Source organism: Natator depressus, chromosome 6, assembly GCF_965152275.1.
Source record: "Natator depressus isolate rNatDep1 chromosome 6, rNatDep2.hap1, whole genome shotgun sequence".
In the NCBI taxonomy this organism is placed as follows: Eukaryota; Metazoa; Chordata; order Testudines; family Cheloniidae; genus Natator; species Natator depressus.
Window position 1 is genome coordinate 16332372 of NC_134239.1, and position 13425 is coordinate 16345796.

Here is a 13425-nt window from a genome sequence, read left to right on the forward strand (position 1 = left end):
GAAGAGGTGACACCTTCTCCAACATCCAGAAAGGAGAGAGGAGGGGTGCTGGGTTGGCCGCTTGGCCTGAGACAGTCTCAGTTAGCAAACAAATACAGCAGGAGGAGACAAGCGAGCCCCAGGACATACCACCATGGAGCAAACAGACTGACTGCCTCCTGACAGCAGTAGCACTGACACATCCAGGGAGATCGGCAGGTCCTAGCTAGAAAGAAGGGCACCTCGGAAATCAATTGAGCGTTACTAGTGGTTGGTTATAAGTATATGGAATGGAGAATTCTGTGAGTGCTGTTTAAGTGGTGTTGTGATTGAGTCCTGGCTGGGAAAGGAGGAGGTCAGCCACCGGGGGAAGGAGACCAAAGCCCTGAGGTAAGTGGGAAAGCAGGATACCGGGAGGAAGCACAGGCAGGAATGTCTGTGAGGGGAGGGCTCCTGCCTCATACTGGGAATGAGGGGCGATCAACAGGTTATCTCAAGTGCTTATATACAAATGCACAAAGCCTTGGAAACAAGCAGGGAGAACTGGATGTCCTGGTGATGTCAAGGAACTATGACGTGATTGGAATAACAGAGACTTGGTGGGATAACTCACATGACTGGAGTACAGTCATGGATGGTTATAAACTGTTCAGGAAGGACAGGCAGGGCAGAAAAGGTGGGGGAGTAGCACTGTATGTAAGGGAGCAGTATGACTGCTCAGAGCTCCGGTACGAAACTGTGGTAAAACCTGAGTGTCTCTGGATTAAGTTTAGAAGTGTGTGGAACAAGAGTGATGTAGTGGTGGGAGTCTGCTATAGACCACCGGACCAGGGGGATGAGGTGGATGAGGCTTTCTTCCGGCAACTCACGGAAGCTACTAGATCGCATGCCCTGATTCTCATGGGTGACTTTAATTTTCCTGATATCTGCTGGGAGAGCAATACAGCGGTGCATAGACAATCCAGGAAGTTTTTGGAAAGCGTAGGGGACAATTTCCTGGCGCAAGTGCTAGGGGAGCCAACTAGGGGGGGCGCTTTTCTTGACCTGCTGCTCACAAACCGGGTAGAATTAGTGGGGTAAGCAAAAGTGGATGGGAATCTGGGAGGCAGTGACCATGAGTTGGTTGAGTTCAGGATCCTGACGCAGGGAAGAAAGGTAAGCAGCAGGATACGGACCCTGGACTTCAGAAAAGCAGACTTCGACTCCCTCAGGGAACAGATGGCCAGGATCCCCTGGGGGACTAACATGAAGGGGAAGGGAGTCCAGGAGAGCTGGCTGTATTTCAAGGAATCCCTGTTGAGGTTACAGGGACAAACCATCCCGATGAGTCGAAAGAATAGTAAACATGGCAAGCGACCAGCTTGGCTTAATGGTGAAATCCTAGCGGATCTTAAACATAAAAAAGAAGCTTACAAGAAGTGGAAGGTTGGACATATGACCAGGGAAGAGTATAAAAATATTGCTCGGGCATGTAGGAAAGATATAAGGAGGGCCAAATCGCACCTGGAGCTGCAGCTAGCAAGAGATGTCAAGAGTAACAAGAAGGGTTTCTTCAGGTATGTTGGCAACAAGAAGAAAGCCAAGGAAAGTGTGGGCCCCTTACTGAATGAGGGAGGCAACCTAGTGACAGAGGATGTGGAAAAAGCTAATGTACTCAATGCTTTTTTTGCCTCTGTTTTCACTAACAATGACAGCTCCCAGACTGCTGCGCTGGGCATCACAGAATGGGGAGTAGATGGCCAGCCCTCTGTGGAGAAAGAGGTGGTTAGGGACTATTTAGAAAAGCTGGACGTGCACAAGTCCATGGGGCCGGACGAGTTGCATCCGAGAGTGCTAAAGGAATTGGCGGATGTGATTGCAGAGCCATTGGCCATTATCTTTGAAAACTCGTGGCGAACGGGGGAAGTCCCAGATGACTGGAAAAAGGCTAATGTAGTGCCAATCTTTAAAAAAGGGAAGAAGGAGGATCCTGGGAACTACAGGCCGGTCAGCCTCACCTCAGTCCCCGGAAAAATCATGGAGCAGGTCCTCAAGGAATCAATCCTGAAGCACCTACACGAGAGAAAAGTGATCAGGAACAGTCAGCATGGATTCACCAAGGGTAGGTCATGCCTGACTAATCTAATCGCCTTCTATGATGAGATTACTGGTTCTGTGGATGAAGGGAAAGCAGTGGATGTATTGTTTCTTGACTTTAGCAAAGCTTTTGACACGGTCTCCCACAGTATTCTTGTCAGCAAGTTAAAGAAGTATGGGCTGGATGAATGCACTATAAGGTGGGTAGAAAGCTGGCTAGATTGTCGGGCTCAACGGGTAGTGATCAATGGCTCCATGTCTAGTTGGCAGCCGGTGTCAAGTGGAGTGCCCCAGGGGTCGGTCCTGGGGCCGGTTTTGTTCAATATCTTCATAAATGATCTGGAGGATGGTGTGGATTGCACCCTCAGCAAATTTGCGGATGATACTAAACTGGGAGGAGTGGTAGATACGCTGGAGGGTAGGGATAGGATACAGAGGGACCTAGACAAATTGGAGGATTGGGCCAAAAGAAATCTGATGAGGTTCAATAAGGATAAGTGCAGGGTCCTGCACTTAGGATGGAAGAACCCAATGCACAGCTACAGACTAGGGACCGAATGGCTAGGCAGCAGTTCTGTGGAAAAGGACCTAGGGGTGACAGTGGATGAGAAGCTGGATATGAGTCAGCAGTGTGCCCTTGTTGCCAAGAAGGCCAATGGCATTTTGGGATGTATAAGTAGGGGCATAGCGAGCAGATCGAGGGACGTGATCGTTCCTCTCTATTCGACATTGGTGAGGCCTCATCTGGAGTACTGTGTCCAGTTTTGGGCCCCACATTACAAGAAGGATGTGGATAAATTGGAGAGAGTCCAGCGAAGGGCAACAAAAATGATTAGGGGTCTGGAACACATGACTTATGAGGAGAGGCTGAGGGAACTGGGATTGTTTAGTCTGCAGAAGAGAAGAATGAGGGGGGATTTGATAGCTGCTTTCAACTACCTGAGAGGTGGTTCCAGAGAGGATGGTTCTAGACTATTCTCAGTGGTAGAAGAGGACAGGACAAGGAGTAATGGTCTCAAGTTGCAGTGGGGGAAGTTTAGGTTGGATATTAGGAAAAACTTTTTCACTAGGAGGGTGGTGAAACACTGGAATGCGTTACCTAGGGAGGTGGTAGAATCTCCTTCCTTAGAAGTTTTTAAGGTCAGGCTTGACAAAGCCCTGGCTGGGATGATTTGATTGGGGATTGGTCCTGCTTTGAGCAGGGGGTTGGACTAGATGACCTCCTGAGGTCCCTTCCAACCCTGATATTCTATGATTCTATGATCCAGTACTGAGAACCACTGACTTCCCAGCAAACAGTCTAAGGCATCTTGTACTCGAGACATGGTGTACTGGTCAACCACAGTACGGCTGTTTAGGGTGCAGTAGTCGATACACATCCAGCTTTTCCCATTCTTTTTATGAACCACCACAATGGGTGAGGCGGTATGGGCTGTGGGACTCTGTAATGATGCCATTTGCAATCAACTCCTGATGCAACCTCCAAGCACGTCTTCCATCTCAGAAAGAGCAACCTCCTAGAGCTCTCCCTGAAGGGTCAGGAGTCATTTGGTCTGATGTTGTGCTCTACTCCTTTTGCACAGCCCATGTCCCACTCATGCAGGGAGAACGCCTTGGATCTTTCACAAAGCTTCTTCCTCAGGCGATCCTTCCACTCCTCAGATCATGGGGAATCTCCAGAGTCAAACTTTGCAGGATCTATCACTGAAACTTCAGTTTCACACTGGGGTCTTACAATGGATTCGGGGTCAAAGAGATCTGCTAGTTTCTGCTCTTGTGTCACAACAACATCATGACTTGTTTCATTAGCAATCAGCATAATCACCTTTTCCTGGGCTCTGGCAGGTAGGGTTATGACTCCACTGGGGACCAGCACTCCTTCCGGGAGCCCTCCCTCAGCCGGCTGCCCTACCATTGCCAATGCCCCTCTACTGCCTTTCAGCCCGGTTCTCATGACAAGCACTTCTCGCTCCTTGCAGGCACTACTAAGGGGGTCGTGCCCACGTATCTCAATGCTCCTATTGGTAACTCAGACATCTCCTTTTTAGTGCCCTAAATTTTTCTATAGGCTTCAGCACAAAGCGTCTGGATCATCAGAGTGTTTAGATATTGGTCCCTAGCCCATTGTCTGCAGTAATCCGCGAGTAATCGGGCTCAACGGGTAGTGATCAATGGCTCCATGTCTATTTGCAGCCGGTATCTAGCAGAGTACCCCAAGGGTCGGTCCTGGGGCCGGTTTTGTTCAATATCTTCATTAATGATCTGGAGGATGGTGTGGATTGCACCCTCAGCAAGTTTGCGGATGACACTAAACTGGGAGCAGTGGTAGATACGCTGGAGGGTAGGGATAGGATACAGAGGGACCTAGACAAATTGGAGGATTGGGCCAAAAGAAATCTGATGAGGTTCAACAAGGACAAATGCAGAGTCCTGCACTTAGGACGGAAGAATCCAATGCACCGCTACAGACTAGGGACCGAATGGCTAGGCAGCAGTTCTGCAGAGAAGGACCTAGGGGTGACAGTGGACGAGAAGCTGGATATGAGTCAACAGTGTGCCCTTGTTGCCAAGAAGGCCAATGGCATTTTGGGGTGCATAAGTAGGGGCATTGCCAGCAGATCGAGGGACGTGATTGTTCCCCTCTATTCGACATTGGTGAGGCCTCATCTAGACTACTGTGTCCAGTTTTGGCCCCACACTACAAGAAGGATGTGGATAAATTGGAGAGAGTCCAGCGAAGGGCAACAAAAATGATTAGGGGACTGGAACACATGAGTTATGAGGAGAAGCTGAGGGAACTGGGATTGTTTAGTCTACGGAAGAGAAGAATGAGGGGGGATTTGATAGCTGCTTTTAACTACCTGAAAGGTGGATCCAAAGAGGATGGATCTAGACTATTCTCAGTGATAGCAGATGACAGGACAAGGAGTAATGGTCTCAAGTTGCAGTGGGGGAGGTTTAGGTTGGATATTAGGAAAAACTTTTTCACTAGGAGGGTGGTGAAACACTGGAATGCATTACCTAGGGAGGTGGTGGAATCCCCTTCCTTAGAAGTTTTTAAGGTCAGGCTTGACAAAGCCCTGGCTGGGATGATTTAGTTGGGATTGGTCCTGCTCTGGGCAGGGGGTTGGACTAGATGGCCTCCAGAGGTCCCTTCCAACTCTGTTATTCTATGATTCTATACCTTGAAGAGACTGGAGTTGGTCCCTGTCAGCACAGACACATCAGAGATTCCCTTAGGGTCAGGGCACATTAATGCAGTGGAGTCTACCTCTTGTCTTACCCCAGCAACCTCCTCTGGGAATTCCAGGTGCACGATGATGTACCCTGGGCAGGGGTATTCATCCATGCTGAGGCCACACAGACAAAGTCCTGTCAGTGGCTGTATAGGCAGGTGCCTAAGCATCTGTTGGTAGAATGAGTGAAATATAATCGTCACTTGAGATCCAATGTGGAGCACTGCTTTACACTCCAACCCTTCAGTCCTCACCGTGAGCTCTGCTCACAGCCCTATCAGTCCTGCGGGGATCCCAGCTGGACAGTCTCTTCTAGGGGAGCCTTCAAGTCCTTTGGATCTGAGTGGCCCCCTTCCCCGGACTGTTCGGCAGTTCCTTGACCCCTCCCCACTGATCCTCAGCTTTCCATACACTAAGGAGGGATTTTCTTCATTACAGCACTTGGCAGCACTGTGCCCATCCTGACCACATCAGTCGCAGAAGAATTGTCCTTTCCCCCTTTGCCCAGGGGGGATGGTGGCTCTAAATGCTGACTTCTCCATCGCTACAGCCGGCGTCTCCTTATGCCTGGAAGTCTTAATTCGCTCAGTGGTGCTTTGCAGCTCAGCTGTCTGTTCTGTCAGGACCTGCATTTGTTGGGCAAGTTCCTCTCTGGTGCTCACATCAGTAGAGTGGCTGTTCGTAGGGGTGCTGTGCTGGCTGGCTCAGACAGTTGGGCTTCCCAAAACTCACTGGCAGCCTGCCTTTCCTCCTCCTCTCTGACCTCTTTTATCAGCTGGGAGTAACTCGGGGGAGGTTCCTGCCCTTCTATGAGCCAGAGATGAAGTGGAATCAGGTGCTGACATTGAGATCCTCTTACTGTTTGAGCCAGTCTGGTCTGATCCATCTGCTCAGCAGTTACTGCTCCCCTCTGGACAGCTCTCGGAAGCCGTCTCTCCAGCCTCTGTATATAGGCTGAAACCTTCTCGCCCCTTTGCTGTCGGGAATTAAGGAACTTCCAGTAACTGTCCTCAGAGCCCTCTGTGCTCCCAAAGGTGTGAGCGAGGGCCTCTAGGCAGTCCCTCACACCGACCCCAGGGTCAGTGAGCTTCAGGGTGCAAATCACGTCTAATGCTGGGCCCCTGAGGCTCTCTACTAGACCTCTTCGCTTTTCTGCATCTGGTACAGCCCACTCCTGCAGCTTTTCAGTGGCAGGTTCCAACCAGGGTTCAAACGCCTCTTCCCCAGGTATTGGGATGGGACCCCCAGCAAATAACCTTAACTTACAATAGGAGCTTTCTGTACCATGGGACAGCACACCCTTTTCCAGTGCTTTTGCCCCATCATCCGCAAAGGCTGCAGCCTGGCCACTCAGGCTAAAGCACAAAGCGTTTCCCTGATGGATCAACAGTGACACCAGGTGGCCAGTTGAGGTAAGTCACAAATCATTTCCCCCACAGTGCAGCAGTGACACCCAGTGGAATGTCAGGGGAATGCACAATGCATTTCTCCCATGGAGCAACAGTGCTACCAGGTGGCCACTCTGGGTAGTGCACAGAGCTTTCCCTCATGGAGCAACAGTGCCACTGAATGGCCACTCTGGGTAGTGCACAAAGCATTTTCCTCCTTGAGCAACAGTGACACCAGGTTTCAGAGTAGCAGCCGTGTTAGTCTGTGTTCGCAAAAAGAAAAGGAGGACTTGTGGCACCTTAGAGACTAACCAATTTATTTGAGCATGAGCTCACGAAAGCTTATGCTCAAGTGACACCAGGTGGCCACTCAGCGTAATGCACAAATCAGTTACCACACAGTGCAGCAGTGGAACCTCAGGGGAATGCACAACGCATTTCTCTCATGGAGCAATAGTGACACCATGTGGCCAGTCAGGGTAATGCACGGAGCACTTCTCCTGTGGAGCAACAATGACACCAGTTGGCCACTTGGGGTAATGCACAAAGCATTACTCTCGTAGAGCAACAGTGACACCAGGTGGCCAGTTGGGGGAATGCACAGAGCTTTTCCCCCATGGAGCAGCAGTGACACCCAATGGCCACTTGGGGTAATGCACAAACCATTTCCCTGATGGAGCAACAATGACACCAGGTGGCCAGTCGGGCTAATGCACAAAACATTTCCCTGATGGAGCAACAATGACACCGGGTGGCCAGTCCGTGTAATGCACAGAGCATTTCCCTCATGGAACAACAGTGAAACTGGGTGGACACCCGGAGGAATGCGCCCCTTTTTCCTCTACCTTCCTTTGCTCCCCCCCAGCTCAGCCCATCTGCCCTGTGTGCCCATGCCCACTTCCTTGGCGCTTTTGCCGCTGCCCACTTTTCTGTTGCCCCTGTTCACTGCACCCCTTCATGATACCATAGTCCTCCGCTTCCTAGTCCAGCCGGAGGAGCCGGTATCCCTGCCCTGCCTCAGTACTTGCGCACCCTCTTCCTTTCCTTGATCAGCTCCCCTGTGCTCCCATCCCATTGGCACCCTCCTCCCCTGCCTGCAGCCTAGTGGGCAGGAGTGATAGGCTTTTACCTTCTCTTTCCCTTCTTCTCCTTCCACCAGTGAAGCCCCCTGCCCCTTGCTAACATGGCGGGAAAAACTGTGTGTGGAGCCCCTCCCATTGACTCTTTGGTCCCCCTGCCACCTCCCCCGTGTCTCCCAGTGGCTAATCTCTCAACCACCAGTCCAGGATCTGCCACTGGATGGCAACTCCCCCCACCATTTGAGGGGAGCCCCCTCGGCTGGTAAGAAGGGCCAGAGGAATAAAAAGGCACAGCCCTCTATGGTTGGGGATGCCCTCCCGAGATCTGACTGACGCCGATGCTTGCAGAGTGTCCTGGAATGGACTCCTGACAGTCAGCATGGGTGACCGGGACTGGCTAGAGCTGCCTTTCACTCTGGTAGAGTTCTCAGAAGCCCTCCGTCTCATGCCCATCAATGGAGTTCTACCACTCCAATGACAGTGGAGTTCTACCATGTGTTCTGCACATCCTTGGCTCAGACCTTGTCACCCTCTGGGCTGAGTCCTTGGAGAGCAGAGTCCTCCCTCTGTCGTGCAGGGGAACCATGTTCACCTTGCTACCCAAGAAGAGGGACCTCCGTGACCTTTGGAACCTTGCTCCTCAGCACAGACTACAAAGTCATAGTGAAGGCCATCTCGCTCCAGCTGGGGTCTGTGTTGGCGGACGTGGTCCATCCCAGCCAGACCATACCAATTTTGATAATCTGTACTTGGTCTGGGACCTCCTGGAGCTGGGATGTAGGGATGTCATTCACCCTCCTGTCCCTGGACCAGGAGAAGGCGTTTGACAGAATGGAACTTGGGTATCTGCTGGGCACTCTGTGGGCATTCGGCTTCAGGCCCCAGTTTGTGGGGTTTCTCCCAGTGCTGTACGCTGACGTTGAGTGTCTGGTCAGGCTCAACTAGACCCTGACCAAGCTGGTCAGCTTTGGGTGGGGGGTGCGTCAGAGATGCTCAAAGTCAGGCCAGCTGTACACTCTGGAGATCGAGCCCTTCCTCTGACTCCTCCACCAGAGGTTGACGGGGTTGGTGCTTCAGGAGACGGAATTGCAGCTGGCCCTGTTGGCATATGCCGACGATGTGCTTCTCGTGGTCCAGATGTGACACTCTGTACCTCAGGGGGACACCCTCCACCCCATGTCCATCTTTATAAAATGTTTGTGTGGTATCCAATGCAAAGTTTGTCATGGTGGGTATCTTCAGAAGACTCATGATGCACTGAGCATGTTTGTTTGTTTATTCTACCTGAAGCAGTGTGTTTGGTTTGCAGTGTGTCAAAGGCTCCCCTTGGGATAACAAGCCTGATACATATCAATTTGTTTGTTAAACTGACAAACTTATATGAGCTTGCAGTGTCGAGCAGGTATAACTGGACACTGCAAGACAGAGGTTCCAAGGGTTGTGTCTGGGACTGGAGATATTGGCTAGTGTCATTCGCTTGCAAGTAGCTGGGAGCAGTTGACATGCCAGAGGCTGTGCGTGAACAGCCCAGGAGTGGGGGTTCTCACAGCAGAGCAGGGTAAGGCTGGCTCCCAGAGTCAAGGATTGGAGTGGCCTAGAAGATCACTGGTCTGGATAACACCAGAGGGGAACATCACAGTGGCGCAGCAAACAAGGGTGTGTGTACGGCTTGTTACTCCAAGTGAAGATCACACTTTAAGCACTGATATTTGTGATTCTAGGTGAGTCTTAAGTGCAGTAGCTAAGAACAGCCAGGAGGAGGTCTCATTTTTTTCATTTTCTGTTTGCTTATTTCAGGAAAGGGAAGTAGGAAAATGAATGAAAGCAGTGAAGCGATTGCGAAGTTGGAGCTTTTTAGGCTTCAGTCTGCAGAAAAGGAGAGAGAGCACCAGCGATGACTGTGACTGAAAGATCTGGAGCTAAAAGAAAAAGAGGCAGGGCCATGGAGGCAGAGGCAGCCAGAGAGGAGGCTGCGCACAGAAGGGCCGTGGAAGAAAAAGAAAAGAAAGAGAGAGAGAGAGAGAGCGAAAACACCAGCTGGACCTGCTAGAGAAGCAGAACCAGAACCCCCCTGACCCCAACGAGTTCCATCACTCCAAAAATTCACAAATGGGAGCACTTATGTCCAGCATACAGTGAGGACAATGATGTTGCTGAATATCTGGCTGCCTTTGAAAGGCTGTTTGTAATACATGAAATCCCTGATAAGAGAGTTCCTATCCTGATTGCAAAATTAACAGGTAAAGCTTGAAATGTATTCAATGGAATGCCTATTGAAGATGCTTTAGACTATTGTAAATTTAAAAATACTGTTTTGGAAAGTTTTCGGATTACCCCTGAAAGGATTAGAGTTAAATTTAGAAATCTTAAGAGGGATATTGGTATGAGTAATGGGGAATATGTAAACAAAATGAAAGATTTGTTGGGAAAATGGGTGAGGGGTAAGGAGGTGGCAAGTTTTGAGGGAATGTTGGATCTTGTTGCTCAAGAGCATTTCCTAGGCATAGGTAAGGCTGAGCTGAAGCAGAGTCTATGGGACACAGATGTAAAGTCTGCGGATGAGATGGCTTTTTTAGCTGATGCCTTCAAACAAAATCAGGCGTCTATTGAGGGCAGGCCACAGAAAGAGGGGTTTAAAACTATCGGGAAGGGAGGATCCCACTTTGCCCCGAGAAGAGAGAAGGGGGTTGGGAGCCGAAACATTCTCTTACCCAAAAACATTCCTCTCCTGGTAACTCCTACCCCAAATCTCCCAGCAAAACAGAGGATCCCAGAAGATGCTACAACTGTAATTCCATGGAGCACCTGAGGTACAGGTGCCCCAAGCTGAGAGAAACCAAGCCCCCACCAGCCCATGTTAGTGCAGTTGTCCTCAGTACAGAGGCCCCAGAGGGAAACCAGGCAGGAACTCTCACAACTTACCGAGCAAGTTTTGCGGGGACTGGCCTCAGTGAACCAGATATGGAGCACATTAAAGCTGTCAAAATTAATGGCAGGGAATACTTGGGGTGGAAGGATACAGGGGCCCAGATCTCTCTGATTAAGCAGAGTGTGCTCCCAAAGGCTAGTATATTACCTGGCCAAATGGCAGAAATTATGGGGGTGCGTGAAACCAGGTTCCCCGTACAAGTAGCGAAAATCCATGTGACGTGGGAAGGTTTGGAAAGCTATCTGGTTGTGGGGGTGATGGAAGGCATCCCAGCTGACATGTTAGTGGGTAATGATTTCTTCCACAAGGCTATGACCATTCGTGTGGTGACCCGTAGCAGGAAGGAATATTGTATTGAGTCCCTGGACGGAGGGGTTGAAGCCCCAGAAACTGCTGAGGGGAAAGTCTCCTTGATTCCCCTGCGGCAGAAAGCAGCATTCAGCTCTCAGATAGGGGAGGGCTGGGACGTGCTCTCCCATGCCCAAGGAGGACAGCATGCCTCCCTCAGGGCCAAGGGTGGGGGAAATGTTCTCTGTGACTGAGGACGCTGTCCCAGTTGCTAGCTGCCAGGATTTTGCAGCTGAGCAAAAGATTGACCCCACTCTAGAAAGCATCAGGAAGTATGTTCTCGAGGGAATCCCAGAGAGGGAGAACGGGGAGACTTTTTTGAAGAGGGCGGGAAGTTATCTAGAGACGCTCCTGTGGGGAAAAACAAAAGCCCTGGGCAGCCCTTTAAACAGGCGGTTGTACCCAGCCAATGCCGTGCGGACTTACTGCAGCTAGCGCATGATGGTCCCTTGGCTGGTCACTTAAGGATACAAAGAATCTATGACAGGCTGAAGAAGTATTTCTACTGGCCAGGAATATGAAATGACATAAAAGATTGCAGAACTTGTGTATTGTGTCAGGCAAAGAAAAGGCCTGTAGGACTCTAGAAAGTTCTTCTACGTCCCTTGCCTGTGATACAGGAGGCATTCTAAGGGTAGCGATGGACATCATGGGTCCTATGCAACAGCCCACCCAGAGAGGGAACAGGTATATCTTAGTAGTAGTGGATTTTGCCACCAGGTATCCTGAGGCAGTTGCTCTGACTAATATTGAAGCTGAGACTGTGGCAAGGACCCTTCTCACTATATTCAGCAGAGTGGGTTTCCCTAAAGAGATTTTATCTGATCGAGGGTCAAATTTCATGTCACAAATTTTCAACGAACTATGGAAGTTGTGTGGAACAAAACAACTTAAAACTGCCTCATATCACCCACACGCGAATGGTTCAGTGGAAAGTTTCAATGGGACTCTAAAATCCATGCTAGGGATGTACACTAAGAAGAGGGGCCAAAACTGGGATGAGTTATTACCATTTCTGTTGTGTGCATACAGGGAGGTACCCCAGGAATCCACAGGGTTTGCCCCATTTTATCTTTTGTATGGAAGAAAAATGAGGGGACCCCTCAATCTCATTAAAGATTCCTGGGAGGGAAACACTGAGGTAAAAGAAGAACCAGTGACTGAATATGTTCAGAGGTTTAGAAAAGAGTTAAAAGACATGATGGAAATAGTTCAAACCAATCTTCAAGAGAGTCAATCCAGGCAAAAGGCATGGTATGATAAAAAATACTTGTAAGCGTACTTTTGTAATAGGGGATTTGGAAATGGTATTAAGCCCTGCGAAAAAGTATAAAGTACAAAACTCTTAGGAGGGGCCCTTCGAGGTAATAGAAGTGGCAAATGAGGACACGTATCAAGTTAAAAAGCCCCTTGATGATGCTGTCCCACAGCTTGTGCATGTGAACAGGCTGAAAGTCTATCACAACAGAGAGGCCATAGTAAATGTGATCTGTTGTATGGAAGGGGAAACTGAGGCACATCCATTCATTGATTTGATGGCTGAATGCCAAGTGGGTTCAACTATGGGAAGGGTTGAGATCTGCAATGAGTTGACACCAGCTGAAAGGGGGGAGGTGTTATCAGTGCTGCAAGGATACAATGAGGTGTTTTCCAACAAGCCAGGAAAAACACACATGCTAATCCACAAAATCCTTACAGTAGGGTCACAACCACCCCCTTCCAGGCCTTAGAGGGCCACTGGCAAGGTACAAGAACAAAATTCGTACAGAGATACACAATATGTTGGACCTGGGAGTGATTAAAGAGTCTGACAGCTCTTGGGCATCCCCTGTAGTCTTGGTCCCTAAAAAGGACAACTCTGTAAGATTTTGTGCTGACTATAGAAAGCTTAATGCTGTTACAGTACCAGATGCATACCCTTTGCCTAGGATTGACGACATGCTGGATATACTGAGCAAAGCCAAATAGCTCAGCACCTTTGATCTAATATGGGGTTTCTGACAAATCTCTCTGGTGAGGATGCCCAGAAAAAATCTGCTTTTATCACTGACATCGGCCTCTATGAATTCACAATGTTACCTTTTGGTTTGGTCAATGCTGGTGCAACCTTCTAGAGGCTGGTCAACAAAGTGCTAAATGGTTTACAAAATTTTGCAAGGGCATACATAGATGACATAGCGGTGTTCAGTGACTCATGGGACAATCATAAACAACACCTGGGAATTGTGCTGTCCAAACTCAAGGAGGCTGGTCTAACCGTAAAGCCCTCTAAGTGCAAAAGAGGAGCAGCCAGAGTCCCTTATTTGGGACATTGGGTTAGGGGGGAGGACAGATAACCCCTGATCCCCTTAAAGTGGAAGCCATTGTAAATTGGCCTGTGCCCCAAACTA

General features: G+C 49.6%; 1 protein-coding gene across 1 annotated transcript in view; it reads left to right on the forward strand.

The window, feature by feature from the left end:
- The window catches only part of LOC141989729 (pepsin A-like), a 30829-nt gene extending 21928 nt beyond the window's left edge, over positions 1 to 8901 (forward strand). The window contains exon 7 of the mRNA XM_074956654.1: positions 8812 to 8901. Coding sequence (XP_074812755.1) covers positions 8812 to 8901 — 90 coding nt within the window. The remainder of the gene's footprint in view (positions 1 to 8811) is intronic.
- Positions 8902 to 13425: the final 4524 nt, after the last annotated feature.